A 23,600-nucleotide genomic window follows, 5' to 3' on the forward strand; every position below is an offset into this window, starting at 1 on the left:
CAGATAGTTAAATGATATAACACATACATCATTAAGTCACTTCGTAAACTTCTCAGTTGCATCCCTAGTAGAATTCAAGTTCACCCAGTAACATCAGTTGCTGGAAGATCCTAGGACTGTGGGGTCCTTGGCAATTTCTGAGCTTGGTTGTTTTCTTACAGATGTTTCATTATCACCTGCCCCAAATGGCCCGTTTTTTGTGAAAATGGGCCCTTTTTTTCAAATAAAATGCATGAATAGCCTTGGGGGGGGGGCTTGCAGAGTGCTCTGGGGAGGGGACGAGCAAAAACACCCCTTTTTCACGAAAATGAGCCCATTTTTTGTCAAAAAAATTTACATGCATACCCTTATGGAGACTTATAGAGTGCTGCTGGGGACTGAGGTGCAAAACATGGCCCATTTTATATTCATTTCTGCCCTCACCAGCCCCTAGGAGCTCTCTGAAAGCCTCCATAAAGGTATACACAGCCATTTTTGTGAAGGGAGCGGGGCTTCAGGGGGCAAAAAAATGCTGTATTTGATGTATAAGACGCACTCAGATTTTCAGCCTCTTTTTTGAGGAAAAAAAGGTGTGTCTTATGCTCCCAAAAATACAGTATGTCCAGGATGCAAGGGGTCTGCAAATATTTTCATGGCCCCCTTTTTGACTTGTGCAGTGTACAGGTCCTCAGTGGAAGGCAGGTTGGCAGTAATGTTTTTTCTGCAGTTCTGATTCCCCTCTGAAGTCTGTGTCTGCCTTGTTGGGTTGCAGAGCCAAACCAGACAGTTATGGAGGTGCAGATGACAGACCCAATGATTCCTCTGTAGAACTAAATCAGCAGCTCCTTGGGCAGTTTGAGCTTCCTGAGTTGGCACAGAAAGAGCATTCTTTGTTGTGCATTTTTGATGTTAGGTGTCCATTTTAGGTCTTGAGATATGATACAACCAAGAAATTTGAAGGTCTGTACTGTTGATAGTCATGACACCTTGAGGCAACTATTGCAGAGCTGTTGACTGTAGACCAATGAATCTTTTCTCTAACAGAGGTTAATAATGCAACCCCTGGTACCTCCTGGCTGCAAATACATTATTCATATGAATAAAAAAGCATCTCAGCTTGAGACTAATTGGCTTCCTCAAGTATTGGAGGTACCAACATTTCCCCAAACATATTCACTTCCAACTTAATGTTAATATTGGGTGCAATTTGCCTAATGGCCAAGTGTGTGCTATTTTAATTCAAGCTGACGCACAGTTGGAAGGTTATAGCCTTCCAAGAGCAACATTAACTGTCAGAGTTTGTTGAATAAATTCAAATTCAGAAACACACCCAGATAACTGATGCAGCAGGATTCATTAACTTCTTTATATACATAAGAATAGATGAATAAATGTACAATACCAACAGGTGGTTCTTCCAAGTAAAGACAAGGCAGGAGAATTACAGGCAAACACAATTAGTTAGTTTCATTTCAGCAGACAAGCCCAGACAGACTGCTAGTTTACTTCTCAGAGCAGCAGACTGCTTAAGTTTCTGTTTCAATTCTCTGCAGACTCAGATCTGTTTAAGCTCCCATTGGCTGACTTAGTTGCTATGCCTATTCATTGGCTGACCTTGTTCCCATGTCTCTCCCAGTCATGAGTATTTTAACATTAGCTTATTCTCAAATAGCCTGGAAATGACAGACCCAGAATTTTTTTTGCACACTTTTTCGAGTGTCCAAAAATGTTTCCTGAGTAGTCTTCAGAAACACACTTTGGGTCAATTTCTAGTTGCAATCTTAACCAACTGCAATGTTGACACCCATTTGTATTTAAAAGAATGGTTTGTCTTCCTGGTACAGCAGGGAAGTCCTAGATGCAAGCAGCCCATTGGGTGATTATCTTCAGGGCTGTAATTATGAGGATTAAATCAGGAACAATCTTCATAAACTTCATCAAGTGCAACAAAAATGATTAGGAAGCTGAAGGCAAAAACGTACAAAGAATGGTTACAGGAATTGGGTATGTCTAGTCTATTGAAAAGGTTTAGGGGCAGTGGTGGGATTCAAAAAAAAATTACTACCAGTTCTGTGGGCGAGACTTGGTGGGTGTGACATGTCTTAATGGGTGTGGCAGGGGAAGGTTACTGCAAAATCCCCATTTCCTACTGATTAGCTGGGACTCGGGAGGTAGAGAATAGATGGGGTGGGACCAGCCAGGGGTGGTATTTACCGGTTCTCTGAACTACTCAAAATTTCCGCTACTGGTTCTCCAGAACTGGTCAGAACCTGCTGAATACCACCTCTCACTAGGGGTGACATGATAGCAGTCTTCCAATATTTGAGGGGCTGCCACAAAGAAGAAGGGGGTCCCCTTATTTTCCAAAGCACCAGAAGGCAGGACAAAAGCAATGGATGGAGACTAATCAAGGTGAGAAGCAACCTAGAACTAAGGAGGATTTACTAACAGTGAGATCAATTAACCAGTTCCAGCCCCTCCCTGAAGTTGTATGTGTTCCACACTGGGAATTTTTAAGAAGAGCCTAGACAACGATTGTCTGGTATGGTTGATCAGAAGACCTCCAATGTTCCTTCCACCTTGGTTTTTCTGTTAATAAAAAGAGCATGTAAGAAGGATTGCAAGTAGGCTTAATTTTTGCAGTCTCCCAAACATATTTTTATGATCTTACAGATAATTTGTTGGTGCTACTTGCTGCCATCTTCTCTTCCACCGTCTCCATCTGTTCATTTCTTTCTTCTAGAGGAACACTTGGGTAATTTGGCAGTGCTCATTATCCAATGCTCAATAACATGTTTTATGAAAATATTGAAATGGCATCTTAATACCAATGCCTCAAGGCACAGGGGCCATTCTTCCACTGAGAAATATCACTCCCTTCTAAGCATAACTACTTTAGCATCTAGCAAGCAATCCCGGAAATGTTATCTGAAAGTCAACCTCAATTCACGTTCCATTCAAAAAATAATAATAATGAAAGAGATCCCATCCTACGGAGGTTCCCCAAAACACTGAAAATCTGCTTATTTCCCTGGTTCCCCTTTTTCTGGACACCCCTCCTTTTCTTCTTTTATTTTATTGTTCTAGTGCTTTTAAACAGACAGTTAAACTTCCAAACTCGTTTGGGATTCAGTTGCTGTTTTTCAACCTTGGCAGCTTTAAGATGTATAGACCAGAGGTGGTATCCAGGAAGTTCTGACCAGTTCTGGAGAACTGGTAGCAGAGATTTTGAGTAGTTCGGAGAACTGGAAAATGCCACCTCTGACTGGCCCCACTCCCATCTATTCTCTGCCTCCTGAGTCCCAGCTGATCGGGAGGAAATGGGGATTTTGCAGTATCCTTCCCCTGGAGTGGGGAGGGAATGGAGATTTTACAGTATCCTTCCCCTGCCATGCCCACCAAGCCACACCCACCAAGCCACACCACACCCACCAAGCCACACCCACAAAACCTTTTGAATTCCACCACTGTTTAAGATGTAAGGACCTCCCCTCCCAAAATTACCTAGCCAAGCTAAGGAATTCAGGGAATTGAAGTCCACACATCTTAAAGTTGCTGAGTTTAAGATTGCCAAACACTGCCTTAAATTTTGGTAAATAAATAGAGTTTGGGGGGGAGTGACAATAAATAATTGTAATAACACTGATATTGAACTAAAACAAGAGTAGGCCATATAAAACTCTCTCTAAAACTCCATGGGTCAATTTTTTGAGAACAGGAACCACAGCTTCCCACAATATTGGTGTGAAAATTTCAGAAAAAAAGTGAAGATGGCGACTCCAAGTGAGACCTCTCCAAGGTAGAACCGCTATAAAAGAAAGGTACAATTTGTAACTAGATAAAAGAAAATCCGAAAAAAAAAAACATTCTCTCCATCCTTCTCCATGACAGCCAGTTTGGTTTATTGCTTATAGCATCAGTCTAGAAACTGGGAGGCCATAAGTTGTAGTTCTGTTGGCAAGGCCCAACAGAGATTTCATTTCCTTAGAGTCCTGTGAAAAAATCAGGTGGAGCAATGGCTGATGGCCTCTTTCTATTGGTTCACAATAGAAAGCGTCTCACATATTGCATTACAGTATGGTATGCTGGTTTAATTGCGCAGACAGGAAGGCACTACAGAGAGTGATCAGTTTGGCAGAAGAAACCATTGGTTGCCCTCTAACACCACTGGATGACATCGCCAGGTCTCGCTGCTTTAGCAGAGTAAGGAAACTACTCAAAGATGATTCACACGCTGGTCAGTGTCTCTTCGCACTTCTATCATCGGGCAGAAGACATCAAAGTATTGCCAGTTGAACAAATAGGTTTAAAAATAGTTTCTATCCTTGGGCTGTCAGACTCTTAAACATAACCACAATCACTCCACACACACACACACACACACACACACACACACACACACACACGGAAATGTATGACTAGTTTTTTCTTTTTCTTTCTGTCTCTTTTTTTTTCTTTTCCCCTAATTACTTGTATTGGAATTATTCTTTACACTATTTATGTTGTTGGTATTTGTTATCATAGATTGCACCAGTGAGGCTAAAACCAACTTCGTTGTATTTATTTTGTACAACAACAATAAAGGCTATGCTATACTATAGTCCCACCTTAAGCACAAAGCCAGCTAGGTGGCTTGGGCCAGTCCCTCTCTCTCAGCCCTGGGAAGGAGCAAATGGCAAGTCACTTCTGAGAAAAACCTTGCCAAGGAAATTGCAGAGATTTGTTCATGTAGTCATTAGGAAACAAGAATGACTCAAAGGCAAAGTAAGAGACAATTTGATCTATTGGTTACGGCACCAGGCTAGAAAACAGAAGACTGTGTTACAGTTCTGCCTTGGGCCTGAAGCCAGTTGGATGACTAGAGTCGAGTAGTTCTTTTCTCTCAGCCCTGGGAAGAAGAAAACAAGGGCAAACCACTTCTGAAAAACCTTGTCGGGAAAAGTTTCTATGGAGATTCTCAATCAACTAGGTCACAGTTGTCCCCAAAGTGCTTTTTCCATAAGGCAGTTTGGAGAAGTTTCTTGGATGAGAAGCACAATATTTTCAATGAAAACAATGAAGAAAATCCAGTTGTCTTTTGGAAAAAGCATTTTGGGGACTTATCAAGAAAAGTCCTAAGATTGGTCCAGATGGTTGCAAGGGAGGGAGGCAGGGTGGCAGGCAGGGTGGAAAGGAAGGAAGGAAGGAAGGAAGGAAGGAAGGAAGGAAGGAAGGAAGGAAGGAAGGAAGGAAGGAAGGAAGGACTCTTCTCCCAAAGAAGAGTGGGTCAACCTATTCTCTAAAGCAGGGGTCCCCAACCTTGGCAACTTTAAGACTTGCGGACTTCAACTCCCAGAATTCCTCAGCCAGCCTCCAGAAATTGTGGGTGCTCCAACACTGGAGGTTTTTAAGAAGAGATTGGACATCATTCATTTGAAATGGTACAGGGTTTCCCCCTTGAGCAGGGGTTTGGACTAGAAGATCTCCAAGGTCCCTTCCAATTCTGTTGTTCTGTTATTCTGTTATTCTGATATGATTGTGCCCATTTAACTTATCCCTCCATTCGTTATGTTCATCTCTTCCAAAATCCTTCCCCAAAGATTGTTCATCTCAGATCTCTGGAGGGCAAAGAAACTGTCCAATGCACAAACCGGAAGTTTGGGAACAGACTTCCAGTTTGCACGTTGGATTGTTTTTCACCCTCTGGTGGGAGAAAAACATCTCAACGGTCAACCCAGACGTCCATTCCCAAACTTCTGGTTTGCATGTTGGGCCGTTTTATGCCCTTCCCAGACTCCTAAAAAGCCTCTGGAGTCTTGGGAGGCCGAAAAACAGACCTACCGGGCCCACCAGAAGTCAGAAAATGGGCCGTTTCCAGCCTCCAAAGAGCCTCCGGGAGGGGCAGGGTAGGCCGTTTTCACCCATCCCAGGCTCCCAGAAAGCTCTGCACGCATGTGTGGGGCAGCATGTGTGTGTGTGTTTCATGCATGCATGCACAGGGGGCATGGCATGGGGGGCATTAAAATATGTGGGTTGGCACGCGAGCGGCAGAGGTGAGTTCCTACCAGTTTGCACCTATTTGGTAGAACCGGTTCGTCAAATCTACCAAACCGGTTAGAAGAGGTTCCACCAGTGGACCCGGAAAGCAGGCCACACCTACAGAAGAGGTTCCAAAAATTTTTGAAACCCACCACTGCTCTTTGGATATGATTATTCTACACTTCATGTTCATATTTATAAAACTCAGTGCCTCTGTGAAAGGTAAGGATGACTATTGCGTTTGTGGTGCAATCAGAACATTGCATGTGTTGAAGTTGTTTTAACGCAAACCAGTGACGTGCGGTGAGGGTTACCGTTGGTGAGGCAAGACTGCAGCAGTGGCGAGAAGCAACGTCTCCGCCGCTGTGTCTGACAGGTGTCTCGCATTTTTGACAGACATAAATGCGAGACACCTGTCGGACACAGTGGTAGGGGTGTTGCTTCTCGCCGCCGTCACACTCCATTGCCTTGCCCCCCGCCTCCTCCAACAAACAATCCTGCTGCCCCGGCCTGCAGCCAGCCCGCCCACCCTCCGCCCAACCTGCTCCCTGCCTGGCCGGCCGGCCAGCACAAGGACTCACCGCTCTTCTCCTCCTCCTCCTCCTCCTCTTCCTCCTCCTCGTCCTCCCCACTCGGTGCTGGGCTGGCTGCAGGCCGGGGCAGAAAGATTGTTCGGAGGAGGAGGCGGGGGGCAAGTGCGACGGCGGCGAGAAGCATCTCAGATGGAGGCAGGACACCCGGAAGGCAAGCCGAGCCCATGCCTTTAAGTGCCGGCTTGCCTTCTGGGCTGGCCGGTGCAGAAGGCAACCCGGCACTTAAAGGCATGCTGGCACTTTAGAGCTCGGCCGCCATTCAGCGAAACATGTTTCGCTGAATGGCAGCCGAGCTCTAAAGTGTCGGCATGCCTTTAAGTGCCGAGTTGCCTTCCATGCTGGCCAGCCCAGAAGGCAAGCTGGCACTTAAAGGCATGGGCTTGGCTGCCATTCAGCGAAACATGTTTCACTGAATGGCAGCCGAACTCTGCCTGCCGGCACGCTAAAGTTAGTTAAGGCAGGCAAGGGAAACCGCGACCCGAAAGGAAGTCTTGCTGGGAAGACACGGCAGCAGGGCTTTAAAGGTCTCGCCCCTCCCCAGCCAGCCAGCCCACCCAGCCCATTCCTCCTCCCGCCACCACTGTGTCCAACAGGCCAGGCGTCTCGCGTTTATGGCGGATATAAACGCGAGACACCTGGCCTGTTGGGACACAGCGGCGAGAACGTCCCTGCCACCTCCGTGCTCCACCGCCTCACCCCCCCCACCTCCGACCCCACCAGACCACTGTGAAGAAAGAAACACACACACACATACACTCCACAATAAAAAAATTACATATTTAATTACAATAAATTTGAATCCCCCCCTCCCTCCGTCCAATCCACATACCTTTTCCAGCTGTGGAAACTCTCTCAACTTTCCTCTTGTCCACCCAATGTAAGGGTGCTCAACGTAAGCGTGCTCATAAGGCATGATTCGCTGCTCCCCGATCAGGACGCGGGAGAATCAGTGCCTCCTTTGCATATGGAATTTTTTGCTTTTTAACTCTTTCTTAACTTTTAAAAGGCGAAAAATTCCTTATGCAAAGGAGGCCCCGAGTTCTCTGGCCTCCTCCTAGTTAATACTGAGAGCAGACACCAAGCCACTGTGACTTGAAATCTGGTAGCAACTACCCTGGCTTTAATTATTTTAAAAAATATATTTAAAATTCTTTATTTTCCCTGAGGAGACTGGTGAGGCCCCGCCTCCCTTGCTTCTAGTGACTGCACGTCCCTGACGCAAACCAAAGATGCCTTTTAAAAAACAAGTTTACATCATATTCTTATGCATGCCAGTGCTCTGTGTGAGATAATTTAAGGTGGTTCTGACAAGTGTCGTCAGCATCTTCATATCCGGTCACATGGGCAGCAAGCCACTCCTACCCGGTCACATGGGCAGCAAGCCACTCCCACAAAGGAGGCCACACCCACAGAGTAGGTTCAAACAATTTTTGAAACCCACCACTGGCGAGCGGATGCACCTGAGGCGAAAAGGGTTCGTCATCACTGCCTTAGAAGTTTTGTATAACATTATGTGATTTGTGTGTGTTCCTTCTCTTATGTCATTCCCTCATCATATGCTAAATAAATAAATAACAATAAGTCAATATAATATTTGATTTGAGAACTAAACCAAATAGATTATGTACAGGAAAAGCAATGCTATAGTGGAAATAAAATATCAAAAAATACAAGAATAAATGTAGTGAGATTTTTTTTAAGAAAAAAAACCCTTTTGTCTAAACAAAGAGAAGCCTAGCCAAATATCTGCAGAGCTTCATGCTTTGCAAATTATGGAGAATGCTCACATGAGAAATAAAACCACAGAGATGCCATAAGATGTTTGCCAAATGTCTATGCAAAATTCATCTTATTTTTCCACCGTTTGCATATGTCAACAGTTTTATGCATTAGTATATGAGCCGGGCTAGGGAAGAAACACCTCCATTGCAAAAGATCTCAATGTCCTATATACATATGAATATAAAATGTAAGGTGGTGGAATTGGAACGCACAATATGCCTCTTGAGGGAACCCATGAACCTCTGCCTTAAAGTTGCTGTGAAGTGCAAAAATCACACTGGCAGAGTTTTTGAAACTATAGTATGATTTGCTTAGATTTGGCCCAGGGGTGGGTTTCTCGCCCCGTTCCAACCGGTTCGGTTGGAATGGGGCCGGCGGTGTCCTCGTGCACGTGCGTGGCGCACGCATGCGTATTAGCATCTGTGCAATGCTCCAGCTGCTCCTGGAGGATCGTGCAGGCGCTGTATGCGTCCTGCGCATGCGTGGAAGCGCAGAACTCGTCAAAACTGGGTAAGGAGCACGGGCGGGTGGGCGGGCCAGTCGCCGTTCCCGGAAGTTACTTACTTCCGGGTTCGCCGACCAACCGGTTTGCAGGGACCGCCGCGAACCGGTTGAAACCCACCCCTGATTTGGCCTAACCCAATTCATCATCTCAATGAGTAAGTCCCAAATTTTGTTTCTGGCTTAACACAGTGTGTGAATCCAGATAACTATGACTCAGGTCTATCTCATTGCCCATTTATTTAATTAAAAGCTATTGCATAATTCCCACAGCACTGTCTTATGCCTAAGGATATCTACCATGTAGTAGGACTGTATTACTATTATTCTTCTCATCTTTCCTATTACTTACTCCTTTGGGATCTTTTGACTATCACCTGTCTGTTGGTTGTATCTCATGGTTTGTGATCGTATCTTATTTATTTATGATTTATTAATTTGTGGATTTCGTACTGTATATGTTGAGAGCTTCTGCATTGGAAACAAATTCCTTGTGTGCCCCATCACTCTTACAAAGAATACAGTATGCTGTTCTATTCTATTCTGTTCTGTTCTATTCTATTCTGTTTTATTCCATTCCATTTTCTGTTCTATTCCATTCCATTTCATTTTCTATCCTATTCTTTATTCTATTCTATTCCATTCCATTTTCTATCCTATTCTTTATTCTATTCTATTCTATTCCATTTTCTATCCTATTCTTTATTCTATTCCATTCCATTTTCTATCCTATTCTTTATTCTATTCCATTCCATTTTCTATCCTATTATTTATTCTATTCTATTCTATTCTGTTCTGTTCTATTCTATTCTATTCTATTCCATTCCATTTTCTGTTCTATTCCATTCCATTCCATTTTCTATCCTATTCTTTATTCTATTCTATTCTATTCCATTCCATTTTCTATCCTATTCTTTATTCTATTCCATTCCATTCCATTTTCTATCCTATTCTTTATTCTATTCCATTCTGTTCTGTTCTATTCTATTCTATTCTATTCCATTCCATTCCATTCCATTTTCTGTTCTATTCCATTCTATTCCATTTTCTATCCTATTCTTTATTCTATTCCATTCCATTTCATTTTCTATCCTATTATTTATTCTATTCTATTCTGTTCCCTATTCTATTCTATTCCATTCCATTTTCGATCCTGTTCTTTATTCTATTCTGTCCCCTATTCTATTCCATTCCATTTTACTCCACTCCACTCCACTCCACTCCATTCCATTCTTTTATTATTTACTCATGCAGGCTTATTTATAATGTGATTTTGGGATGTAGCTTCTCTGCAACCAACGTGTCTGTAATTTACAAACTCACTGCTTAGCACAATATATGAATACCATCTGTTGTGCTTTTATACAATAAAGACTGGACAAACAAACCATTGACTGTTTGGTGGGGAAATGCAGCCAATAAATTTTGCAACTTTTCTCTCTGCTGTGTCAGTTATCTCACTTTTTGAAAATCAGCTGTTCTCTTTCCTGGCCATGATTGCTATGAGCACAAAGAAGCATTTAGAACCATTAATGAAGTATTGCATGTCTTTTTGGAGGAACTTTTGCTAGTTTCCCCCCTGAGAATTCTATTTCCGGACAAATTGCTCTGTATAATTAGAACTGATTAGTATGAACACAAACTGGATCCCCGTCTTTTAAAGAGTGTCAGCTATTTTAGAAGTAAAGTATTTATTAGGCTCAATATAGAACTGGCATGGATCGTGGGAGGATATTAAATTTCAACTTGAGCTTCACTCCTAATGACCACATAGACATAGCCATTTTTCCTGGGTAAAAATTCAGAAGTGGGTTCCCATGTCCGTCTTCTAGTATGCTCTTCCAGCCTCCCAACCTTCCAGCTTCTGAGATTGGTTGATGCTCTCGTTCTGCGAAAGAGAGCTATTAATTTCTTTTTTTGGTGGCTACATGTCTTTAGAGAAGTAAAGTCTGTAAACATTTGTTAAGTGAATCACTGCAGTTGTTAGTAGCCTGGTTATTAAGTGAACCTAGTTTTTACTTTGCTTGTCCGAAAGTCGCAAAAGGGGATCGCATGACCCCAGGATACTACAACCGTCATAAGTGTGAGTCAGTTGTCAAGCAACCAAATATAAATCACATGATCTTGGAGTTGTTACAACAATCATAAGTGTGAAAAATGATCATAAGTCACATTTTTCCAATGCTGCTTTAACTTTGGTCATTAAGTGAAGTGTTGTAAGTTGAGGACTACCTGTAGTTATTCCTTTTAAGGAAGCTCACTCTCAAATTTGTTTAAGTTGTTCATTGCCCCATGGCACGTCAGCCAATTGTTCAGACCTGCTGTCCTGCTATACTGCCCCTGCTTAGCTGTCTTAAGAAATGGGGGTGGGGGGAGGAAACTGCAGAGTGGGATAGAAGGGGGGAGGATAGAGGAAAGGGAAGGAAAGATCATCATGCCATCCCGTAAGAGCTGCAACCTGCTTCAAGGTCATCCAATGGAATGCAACACCTTCAAGCCTACCCTATTTCCCTGAAAATAAGACCGCCCCAGATAATAAGCCCAACCTGGCTTTTGAGCGCATGCCCTAAAATAAGCCCTCCACCAAAAATAAGTTCCCTCTGAAAATATCGCAACACAGCAGCAGCCATGAGGTGACCTCACCCACTGCCTCCTGTACCTCAAAAATAATAAGACCTCCCTGAAAATAAGGCCAAGGGCTTATTTCCGGGGGGGGGGGAGGTTCAAAAGAAAATAAGAATCTGTCTTATTTTTGAGAAAACAAGGTATGCAGCTGGGGACTGTTACCAAAATAATTAATATGAATTCTATTGGACACTCACCGGTAACCAAGGAAGGAGGGAAACAAGACCCAAAGGTGAATGTTAACTACACTCTTCGAGCGTGAAATGCCAGACTTGGCTTTCTTACCCTGTAACTACTGGGTAAAGTGCACTTTCTATGACCAGGAGTCCGAGAGTCTTTCTTTGCTAATGGTCTAAGTTGTAACAGCTGATAGATGCTGTGTCAGCACCTCTCCATTAATTAATTAGGAAAGAAAGACCACGAGACTCCATGTGTGGAAATCAAGTGTACTTTTACTAATTAAAAATGATTAAAGGCATAGCGAAGCGAAATTTGAATATTTAGGCGCGAAAGCGATTGATATATAGAATAGCCCATTCCCCACCCCTTGGCATCACAGTTACTGTCCAATCATAATTCTTCCAAGTGTCAGGTGTGAGATAACTTCAAAAGGCATCACAAAGATGGAATGTCGGTGCCGTTAGTCCTGGCGGGAAACTCCCACGCATGCGTAGTCCGATCATCCGGTGAACTCCAGAACCTTCCTCCAACACAATGAGTAACCCCTCCCAAATACCATGCCCTCCCTCCCCGTTTCATGGCAACCGAAGCAACAGCAAAGCAGAGGCTGACATGCTGCATCTGTTCAACTGTGTCCAATTTTCAGCAATTCTATGGGTTGCCTCTCCTCACAAATTCTGATCTTGTGCAGTGGTTTCAGGGGTTTTTTATGCTCTGCCTGCTGTTGGCTTTGATGGTGTCCAGAGGTGGTGTCCAACCGTGGTGGGATTCAAATAATTTAACAGCCGGTTCTCTGCCCTAATGACCAGCTGGGTAGGCGTGGCTCTGTGGTCACAGGACTGGGTGGGCGTGGCCAACTCAACGTTACTCACGTTGGGCGCTTCGCCTTAGCTGTGACAATATCATCAGGATTAACCGGAGAGGCAGTTTCTGTAAGCAGGGCAATAAAAATTAGGCTAGAAACAAGACCAGAATGTTTCCTTCCTGCCTTCCTTACAGGATTAGCTCTGTAAAGTGGGAAAAAAACAAAAGGAGATTTCTTCCAACAACTGGTTCTTCAAACTACTTAGAAAGTTAACAACCGGTTCTCCTGAATAGGTGCGAAGAGGCTGAATCCTACCACTATACTCCTATTCTGACTATAACTGCCTTTTCCATTTGGACAAAATAAGTAAGAATTTTGTGGTTTTTGCCTGCCAGCAATACATCTGGTTTTATACACTCTGGTACTTGCTTCTTGGTCACCTTTGTGGGCCAACGGATGCATAGGAGTTCCAGCCAACCAATAACATATCATTAAATTAATAAATGTTGAACTCTGTGATATTTCTAGCAAATTTATGGTCAAAGTGTTTCACAACAACAAAGACATCTGGAAACATCTTTGAAGGGAATTCCCTGTTTTAAGGTCTTATTTCCCAGCGTGTTTCTCGCTATGAGACACGTTAATATTTTAAGCTCCTAAAGAGGAGGTGACAGGAATGACTGTGAAATGCTTATTTCCAGGATTGTAGTTTTCTTGTCACCATGTAATTGTAACTGATAGTTTACAAGTTAAAATTAAGTTGTCATGGTTGTACTTGTCAAGAAGCTTACAGGAACATTTCTTGTTTTCTTACTTATTATATACTCCTCATATTTGTTGCTCCATTGCATGAAGCAGGGAAAGTGAAATGGTTTTATTATGTGGTATTTTAATTCTGCCTAGGACTGGGATGGTGAACCTATGGCACACGTGCCACAGGTGGCACATGGAACCATTTGTCAGGGCACGCAAGGCATTGCCCTGTCAGCTGGCCAGCACGTATGTGCGCGCTGGCCAGCTGACTAGCTTTTCTAGGGCATTTTTCACCCTCCCCAGGCTCCAGAGGCTTTATAGGATTGTTTTTCATCCTCAGGAATGGACTTCCAGTTTGTTCGTATGGCCGGTTTAAGCCCTCCGGAGCCTTCAGGGGCCTTCCGGAGGCTTTGCTGAAGGCGCCGGAGGACGAAAAAAAACCCTATGAGCAAACCGGAAGTCACTTCCGGTTTGCTTGTAGGGCCAATTTAAGTCCTCCGGAGCCTTCAGGGAAGGCTCTGGAGCCTTCCAGTTTAAGGGCCAGTTTAAGCCCTCCGGAGCCTCCGGAGCCTTCAGGGAAGCCTCCTGAAGATCCCTGAAGACTCCGGAGGGCTTAAAGTGGCCCTACAAGCAAACTGGAAGTTCATTCCCAAACTTCTGGTTTCCCCATAGGGTTGTTTTTTTGCACTTCAGAAGCTTCAGCGAAGCGCCTGAAGCCTCTGGAGGGCCCCGGAGGGGGTGGGGGTGGAAGAGGCTGTTTTCGCCCTCCTCAGGCTCCTATAAAGCCTCTGGAGCCTGGCGAGGGTGAAAAAAGCATACAAAAAATGGGGGGGAGCACCTGTCATGAGCAGATGCACACTGGGGGTTGTGCATTGCATTATGGGTGTGACATGCCCGCGCACAACCCCCCTGCACTCCCCCCACTTTTGGCATGCAAGCCAAAAAAGGTTCGCAATCATTGGCCTAGGAGAAACTCTAGGGATGCGGTGGCTCAGTGACTAAGACACTGAGCTTGTCGATCAAAAAGATCGGCAGTTCTGTAATTCAAATCCCTAGTGCTGCATAATGAAGTGAGCTCCCGTTACTTGTCCCAGCTTCTGCCAACCTAGCAGTCGAAAGCACGTAAAAAATGCAAGTAGAAAAATAGGAACCACCTTTGGTGGGAAGGTAACAGCGTTCCGTGCACCTTTGATGTTGAGTCATGCCAGCCACATGACCATGGAGACATCTTTGGACAGTGCTGGCTCTTGGGCTTTGAAATGGATATGAGCACCGCCCCCTAGAGTCAGGAACGACTAGCACATATCTGTGAGGGGAACCTTTACCTTTAGGAGAAACTCTGGGTCTTAAGTTAGACCTTCTAGAACCATAGGCTGGCTTAAACTTCAGGTAGGTCAGAGATTTGAGACTACATTATTTTTTAATTCTTCCTATCTATTACTAACAAGAAGGAGTTACTTCTCCATTGAGCCTCAAGCATGAGCCGCCTTTATCGTCTAAGGAAATTGGTCCATCAGTCTTGGTTTCTGGTGTAGGCCTGGAGAGTCAAGGTCACCAGATTCAAGTTGACTCTGAGGACTGGACTATCAACGATCTCATCCTCTTCTCTAGTGGAGAGCAGAATGAGATGGACCAAGAGGGAGATCCCTGTACCAGAAGATTCAATGAAGTGGCTTTATCCTCTGAGACAACTTGGTTCATCGGTCTTGGTTTCTGGTGTAGGCCTTTCAGACATGGTGAGTCATAGTCATCAGACTCAAGTTGACTGTGAGGATAGACTATCAACAATCTCATCTTTTCTTCTAGTAGAGAGCAGGATGAGATAAGACCAAGGATGAGATTCTCCCATACCAGAAGATTCAATGAAGTGGCCTTATTCTATTAGACGTGCATATTTCATTTTAATGCCATCTGATATAAAATGTCAGGCTCTACTCTTGCAACCAGCCCAGAGAGCATTGGTAATTTTGCAATCCCGTAAACAATCAGGAACTGGCAAAATGAAGCCAATGGGAAGAAATTGCCCGGTTATTCAGTTGGCATGAAATGGAACCTGTAAAACAGAAAGCTTAACATGCCATTGAATTATTTCAAAGTAATTGATCTCCCACCACCCTTGTAAATAACGGATGACTCTTTTTATGCCAAGTCAACATTACATTTTGTGTTATAGTTTGTGTAAAGGGAAATAGAGATACTGGAGGTAGACCGAGATAAACAGTTTTATGTTTACAAGAAATCTGAGCCATAAAATGAATGCTGCCAACTCACACTAAACCAATGACTTTCTTTTTTCGATAGGTAACTTGCCTTCATGATTTCTTTGGCGATGATGATGTTTTTATTGCTTGTGGCCCAGAAAAATTCCGCTATGCCCAAGATGACTTTTCTCTGGATGAAAATGGTAAAATCTCTTCCACAATTTTTATCATTATCATTATTATTATTTTAAAGGGGTAGGGTATCTTCTGGCTAAATTGGGGGTTACCTTGCATTTGTATTAGACATTTTATATGCAATAAAATTGCTTAGACTCACAATAGAATTCAGGTTGCATTTTATGCATCTCACTGGATCCCAACCTACCATAATTGGAACCCAATTCAAATTCCTGTGAGGTATTAGTACTGCTTTATAAAACCTTAGTAAGACCGTACCTGGAATATTGCGTCCAATTTTGGCCACCACACTATAAAAAGGATGTTGAGACTTTGGAAAAAGTGCAAAGAAGAGCAACTAAGGTATTAAAGGCCTGGAGACTAAAACATACGAAGGACAGTTGCAGAATTGGGGTACAGCTAGTCTATAGAAAAGGAGGACTAGGGCAGTCATGACTAATCTTTTCATCGCTGTGTGCTGAAATTATGCAATGCACGCATGACACATACACACACACATGCACATTCCCCACCCCCATGCATGCATGACCCCCCATACACGTGTGTCTCCCACATGCGGCCCCCAGGCAGAGATCCAAAAATCAGCTGTCCAGCAGGAGGCTTGCACGCATGCACAGTGGAGGTGAGCTGGGGTGATGGCTCATGTGCCCGCAGAGAGGGCTCTGCGTGCCACCTGTGACAGGTGTACCATAGGTTCGCCATCATGGAACTAGAGTGTCATGATAACAGTCTTCCAGTTTTTTAGGTGCAGCCACAAAGAAGAGGGGGTCAATCTATTTTCCAAAGCACCTGAAGGCAGACAAGAAATAATGTTTTCTGTTTCACAAGAAGATTGTAAATTTCATCAAAGTCTTTTTTTGCTTCTTGCCACACTGTCCCCTCTATAAATCTGCTTGATTAGTTTCCCTTTAGACAAAACCTGGCGGTTGTGTAAAACTTCACTCATTTGCCCCTCCTGCCACCTCTGGGCTAAGAAACCCTGATTCATTTGGAATCTATTAAAGACGTTTAATACCTTGTAAGAACTAAGCAAGATTGTTGTTCATGACAGATTGCTTCTCCAGACTATGACAGACACCCTTGTTTTTGTGGGAATTGTCCCCGTTTGCAAGAAATTATCATTATCTGGATCTCTTTCACCTGGTTTTTCCTCTCTTTTTATTATCTTCCAAATATTTTGGATCTTATTCCAGAAAGATGCTTTGGAGTGTTTGGGAGAGTGAATGTCACATCTTTCTGTATCAGTTTCTATGCTACATAGGAATTGAAGTTCCTCCACAGCTTCTATACGTATCCATCCATCCGTCTGTCTGTCTGTCTGTCTGTCTATCTATCTATCTATTCCTTCCTTCCTTCCTTCCAGCCATCCAGCCATCCTTCCTTCCTTCCCTCCTTCCTTCCATCCATCCATCCATATCTATCTATCTATCTATCTATCTATCTATCTATCTATCTATCTATCTATCTATCTATCTATTCCTTCCTTCCTTCCTTTCTTCCTTCCTTCCATCCATCCATCCTTCCCTCCTTCCTTCCATCCATCCATATCTTTCTATCTATCTATCTATCTATCTATCTATCTATCTATCTATCTATCTATCTATCATCTATCTATCTATCTATCTATCTATCTATCTATCTATCATCTATCTATCTATCTATCTATCTATCTATCTATCATCTTTCCTTCCTTCCTTCCTTCCTTACTTACTTCCATATCTATCTATCTATCTATCTATCTATCTATCTATCTATCTATCTATCTATCTATCTATCTATCTATTCCTTCCTTCCTTCCAGCCATCCAGCCATCCTTCCTTCCCTCCTTCCTTCCATCCATCCATCCATCCATCCATCCATCCATATCTATCTATCTATCTATCTATCTATCTATCTATCTATCTATCTATCTATCTATCATCTATCTATCTATCTTTCCTTCCTTCCTTCCTTCCTTCCTTCCATCCATCCATATCTATCTATCTATCTATCTATCTATCTATCTATCTATCTATCTATCTATCTATCTATCACTATCTATCTATCTATCTATCTCTCCCTTTCTTCCATGCATCCATCCATATCTATCTATCTATCTATCTATCTATCTATCTATCCATCCATCCATCCATCCATCCATCCATCCATCCATCCATCCATCTATGCCTTCCTTCCTTCCATGCATGCATGCATGCATCCCTCCATCCAATTAGACTGTAGCTAAAATTGATAATTCCTACTTAGATTGGTGATCCCTAGAGAGTATATAAAGTATCTTCTCATAATTCAGGACCCTAAAGCTAGATTTTTGAGGAGACATTCTAGAATGAATAGAAACATAGTACAATGTCTTATTTCAAGCCAAGATGGTGACTTACACCATCAGGAATAGGTATATTTAGCACAAAGTGAAATTAGTCTGCCAGGCATCCCTGACCAATATTTAGATCAAGTGTTGCTTTTCATTAGTCATACTAAACTATGATGAGTTTCTGATTGGTTCCCTTCAGGGAAGCCATTCAAAGCAGTTTAAATACCAGATTGATCTGTTCATTCAATGAAGTTTCAACAAACTAATTTGATATCATGAAGTTCTGCAAAGACTTCAAACTTGTTGAAGGTTCTCTAGTGGAGATTGGAAAAGGAGCAGAGAGATTACAAGACATTGTCTAATGAGATACCACCTCATCATGTACATGTCGAAGGAACCAAGTTGAAAAGTTGGTTCAAATCAGAATTCTCCAACCTGGGTGGCCTCCACGTGGGGGGAGTTCCAGAGTTTATACAAGGAAGCCTGAACATTACAGATAATTTGGGAACCTGAATTCCATTCATCCAAAGGACATCAAGCATATAGGTCAGTGATGGCAAACCTTTTTGGCACCGAGTGCCCAAACAGGAACATGTGTGCATGTGCATATGCCGGAGCGTCAGAAACCCGAAGACCAGCTGGCTGGTGTGAATGTGCTCACTGGGCAACTTCGGGATTCCGGCACGCTGGTCTTCACGTGTGCTGGAGGACTGGAAACGCAAAGACCAGCTGGCCTGTGTACGCATGCCTGTTTTCTCGCCATTTTTCATGAAGTTTTCAGGCCTGTTTTTTTGTTTTTTTTTCAGGCCATTTTTGGGGGTGTTTTTCAGGCCATTTTCAGGCTGTTTCCTGGGGCTCCGGCACCTGTTAAGACTAGCTATGACATCTGCGTGCATCTGCCCCTCAGAAACCTGTGGAGCAGCTGGCAATGGTGTGCCACAGGTTCACTATCATGGATAGTGATCCATGCTTCAAAAAAGCATCACGTTTACCAGGATCTTGTGTGTGTGTTCTGTTTATTGTTTCCCTTACAGAGTGTCGAGTAATGAAAGCAAACCCGCCTACCACCCCAGGAAGCAAGTCATCTCCAACCCCACAGAAGAGTGCTGCAAAAAGCCCAGCTCCATTGCGCCGGAGCAAATCACCAGCTGATTCAGGTAACCTTCAGGATGGTGAGTGATTGTTCTCTTCCAACAAATAAACGTGAGTTCCTCATGGATCTAGGGGATAAATTAACTTAATTGAGAAGCATATCCCTCTTGGATTGGAGACTGACCAATTCCAGTGCTATGGAAGAGTCCGTGAATTAACCTGGTCTTTGCTTATTTCTGCTGCCTTCTGTCCCCATGCTGGCTTATTTTGCTTATGATGTCCATCCAAACTCTAACTCACCGAATTAGGGTTGGAGAACGGAGTGAAGTGATTGACTAAGACAGTAGCGGTAGCTGCTACTGCAATATATTTCCATTAGTTGTGTCATCTGCATTCCAGAAGAAATAATATTTTAAACTATTTATTTAGTTGCATCCTGACTTTATTATTTTTACAAATATCTCAAGGCTGTCAACATGTCTAACTTCCTCCCCCTATGCTCCCCACAGCAACGAAATGTGGGATGGGATGGGCTGAGAGAGTGGGACTGGCTCAAGGTCACCCTGTTGACTGTCATGGCTAAGGCAGGACTAGAACTCACACTCTCCTGGTTCCTAGCCTGCTGCCTTAACCACTAGACACAGCTGGTTGACCCAAATGTGCTTTTTCAAAAGGCAGCTGGACTTTGTTTTTCCTTAAAAACATTTCGCTTTTCATCCAAGAAGCTTCTTCAGTTCACAAACTGGTTATGCCAGGGGTGTCAAACTCAAGGCTTGAGGGCAGGATCCGGCCCAAAATGTGGTCGGACCTGGCCCACGGGGCCGTCCTAATCTACCCAATGTGAAGAGGAAACATGCCAGCACTTTGGGGAGTGGCATCAAGCTGACCACGCCCACCCAGTTGACCACACCCACCCAATCAGCTATGCCCGTCCACCCATCCCAAGGAAAACCACAGCCCTGATGTGGCCCTCAATTAAATTGAGTTTAACACCCCTGGCTTATGCGCTTCAAAACTTTGACTAGCACTTTCTTAAAATTGGAGCCCAATATTAGGAATCTTTTCCCCTAGCATTTCTCATTTGATCTGATAAAAATGTGGCTTCAGTGTTTTCTACAAAGGAAAAGAGGATTTCAGTGGGATTCTTATGGAGGGAGGGAGCACAAAGTTCTTGTGCTTGATTAGTTGCTTTGTTCTTCACAATAGCCCTGCAACGATGCTGTGTTATAATATATCACAGTTTGAGTAGGAAATCATAGTTATTCTACAGTTTGATGAAATTCTTGGAACTGGGTGAGATGTGCAATAGGCAGCTTTGATTCAAGAAAAGACATCGATTAATTTCAATGATGATTGGAAGCCCTTCTGGTGTGTGTGTGTGTGTGTGTGTGTGTGTGTGTGTGTGTGTGTGTAACAGAAAAATGAAATTATGACACATGGATTTTATTTGATAATTAGAAAAAAATACCGATAATATGTAATAGAAAAAATGAAAGTTGTGTTGTAAACATAGAGTAAGAGATTAAAAGGAATTCATTCTGATATCTGTTGCTAAAGAGAGTTGGAAGTCATTTTTATATTTCTTTTTCTTTCTTTTATTAATTTATTATTCATTTTATTTACTAGATTTTTATCCTACCTTTATTACTTTACAAGATCAAGATGGCAAACATATCTAATACTCATTTCTACTCCTTTTCTTTCTGCTTTGCTTTCTTTTTCATTCTTTATTTTCCCCCCTCTATCTTAATTGTTAGTTTTTGTTCATTTTTATCTCTTTATTTTTATTTATTTAAAATTTATTTTATTTTTTTAAAAACCCTCTAATTTTATTTTTTAAAAGAAATGAAGCATCTTTTAGAAGTGAAGGAACAGCTGCTACCTCCAAACTATAATGGGAATCTTTCTTGCTCATTCCCATCCTATGATGGTGTGAGAATCAAGAAATATAGCCTATATATAACCAATCTATTAGATTCAATAAGTCGCATGGATAATAGAAGGCCCCAGAAGAAAGAGATATGAACCAAAGTTTTCAGCTAGGATGATTTCAAAATTTACCAGAAATATTTGCAATCCTGCTGAACCATTGCTAACTGTGAAATATGTTTTTTCTAAAATATGCACTTGTATGGATTCGTTTAAAACAGGAAAAATGAAAGTGCTGGAAATGAGGAATTGAAAGTAATGTACACAGGTGTTCACGGATAGTGACAGTTAATGAACTTGTGAACTATGTATGTGGTTAGAAGAACAGTATAAAGGATAGAGTTCAAGATCAGCTCAGAGCTCTTTGATTTATAGCAGTCCTTGTAGGACTTGCTGTATCTCATTGGCCCTCTGCATTAATATGATAATGCAGTGTATTACTGCTATTATATCTTTTATATCTATTCATTTCTAATGTTCCAAATTATTAGAAACAATAAGCCTCTGCTCTTAAAGTAAGAAATTTTGCTTGTGTTGTTGCCTTTGTTTCCTATTGGAATTTTCCTTTCACAATGGGAAGGAATTGATTCTTCCCCCCTCCCCCCCCATCTCTGATATATTCAGAGAAAACCGGGCAGGATAACATGCTTGGCTCAGCTGTAGCTTCTAGTTTAAGAGTGGACTGAACAATCTGCCAACAATAGAAAGTATTGTTCAATCTTGTATAGACAAAGAAGGGTGTTTTTGTGATCAGGCAAAGTCAAGTAGCTGAAGAGGCTTGCATGAGGCAAGAAATTAACAATGATAATGCACTGTTTGTTTTCACCTCTGAGCTGAGCAAAAAAAAAATAACCTTAATAGACAAAAACTCTCCATCTCTCTGGTTTGTCACATCAATTGTTGGCAATAGCTCAGCGGAACTGACACAGCTGCAAAGTAGCGTTAATCTTCCTTGTAAGCCTCCAATATATTTTTTTTACCAAGGTGGGGGATGGGGTGGGGGATGATTAGGACCAGTGATGAGATTCAAAATTTTTTACTGACAGTTCAGTGGGCATGGTTTTTTGGGCATGGTGTGGCTTTGTGGGCGTGGCTTTGTGGGCATGGCAGGGGAAGAATACTGCAAAATCCCCATTCCCTTCCCACCTCACTAACCTGCTTTCCAGCTCTGTTCTCCTGTTCAGGGCAACAAAAGAAGATCAGCTGGGAGGCAGCAGAGGCACGGCCAGCCTATTTGCCGGTTCTCCGAACTACTCAAAATTTCCACTGCCGGTTCTCCAGAACCTGTCAGAATTGGCTGAATACCACCTCTGATTGGGACCCTATGGAAGAAACAGAGAATATGTTATCTGGAGAAGCTTTATAGTGAGATGTGTAGAAGATCATGTTTCTAGTTCAGGATTGAAATGAGGCATCCTTGGTGCTCTCTCAGCTTGGTAGTTTTCTTGCAGAAGTTTCATTAGCCAACTAGGTAACATCCTCCGTGCCAGTGAATTTGGGCAAACAGAAAGAATAGAGCACATAGTCTGCAACACCAGGACCGTGTCAGAGGTGATATTCAGCAGGTTCTGACAAGTTCTGGAGAAACAGTAGTGGAAATTTTGAGTAGTTTTGGAGAACCGGTAAATACCATTTCTGACTGGCTCCGCCTCCATCTATTTTCTGCCTCCCAAGTCCCAACTGATTGGGAGGAAATGGGGATTTTGCAGTATCCTTCCTCTGGAGTGGGGAGGGAATGGAAATTTTACATATCCTTCCTCTTCCATGCCCACGAAGTCACACCACACCATGCCCACCAAGCCACGCCCACAGAACCAGTAGTAAAGAGGTGAGGCATAAGGGATTTTGAAAAACTACCTATCCTTGGATACATCTATCTAGACCAAATCAGTTCCTGCAGAAGAGATATATTATGGGTCTCGTCTATTAAGGAATCTGACAAGATTCAGGAAAATGGCACCAATCTTTTGGAACATAGTTCTTCCAGAATTTAGATCAACCCCAAATATCTGGCCTTTAGGAAGGACCAAAGAATGTGGCTGTGCCACTGTGCTTGGAGGGTCTGGTAATATGTTAAGAAATTTCTTAAAATTAAAATAGATACTACCTTTCTAAAAGAAATTAAGTGTCTTCCTACCATGTGACTTTGGTAGCTTTCTGCAAAGACTGGAAAGAGGAAAGTTGGATTAGCTTGGAGCAAAGTGGAACATCTAGGTAGTTCAAATAGAGATCTAGAATTTACACTGAGGATTGCTCATTCATTAATGATTGGAAGAGGAATCTTCAACTATTTTAAGCACTGATGTAATAGAATAGAATAGAATAGAATAGAATAGAATAGAATAGAATTTTTTATTGGCCAAGTGTGATTGGACACACAAGGAATTTGTCTTTGGTGCAGATGCTCTCAGCGTACATAAAAAGACAAAATACATTCGTCAAGAATCCTAAGGTACAATAATTAATGATAGTCATGGGTACAAATAATCAAGGTACAAATCAGCAATCAGGAAACAATTAATATCCATATAAATTGTAAGGATACAAGCAATAAAGTTACAGTCCTGCAGTCATAAGTGGGAGGAGATGGGTGATAGGAACAATGAGAAGACTAATAGGAATAGTAATGCAGC

The 23,600-nt window shown here is 42.6% G+C and overlaps 1 protein-coding gene across 1 annotated transcript in view; it reads left to right on the forward strand.

Moving 5' to 3' along the window:
• DCX (doublecortin) overlaps window positions 1-23,600 on the forward strand; it is a 215,652-nt gene that overhangs the window by 180,246 nt on the left and 11,806 nt on the right. Inside the window, exons 6-7 of the mRNA XM_032228529.1 lie at window positions 15,538-15,640; window positions 18,981-19,103. Coding sequence (XP_032084420.1) covers window positions 15,538-15,640; window positions 18,981-19,103 — 226 coding nt within the window. The remainder of the gene's footprint in view (window positions 1-15,537; window positions 15,641-18,980; window positions 19,104-23,600) is intronic.

This window comes from Thamnophis elegans, chromosome 12 (assembly GCF_009769535.1).
Source record: "Thamnophis elegans isolate rThaEle1 chromosome 12, rThaEle1.pri, whole genome shotgun sequence".
Lineage (NCBI taxonomy): Eukaryota > Metazoa > Chordata > Lepidosauria > Squamata > Colubridae > Thamnophis > Thamnophis elegans.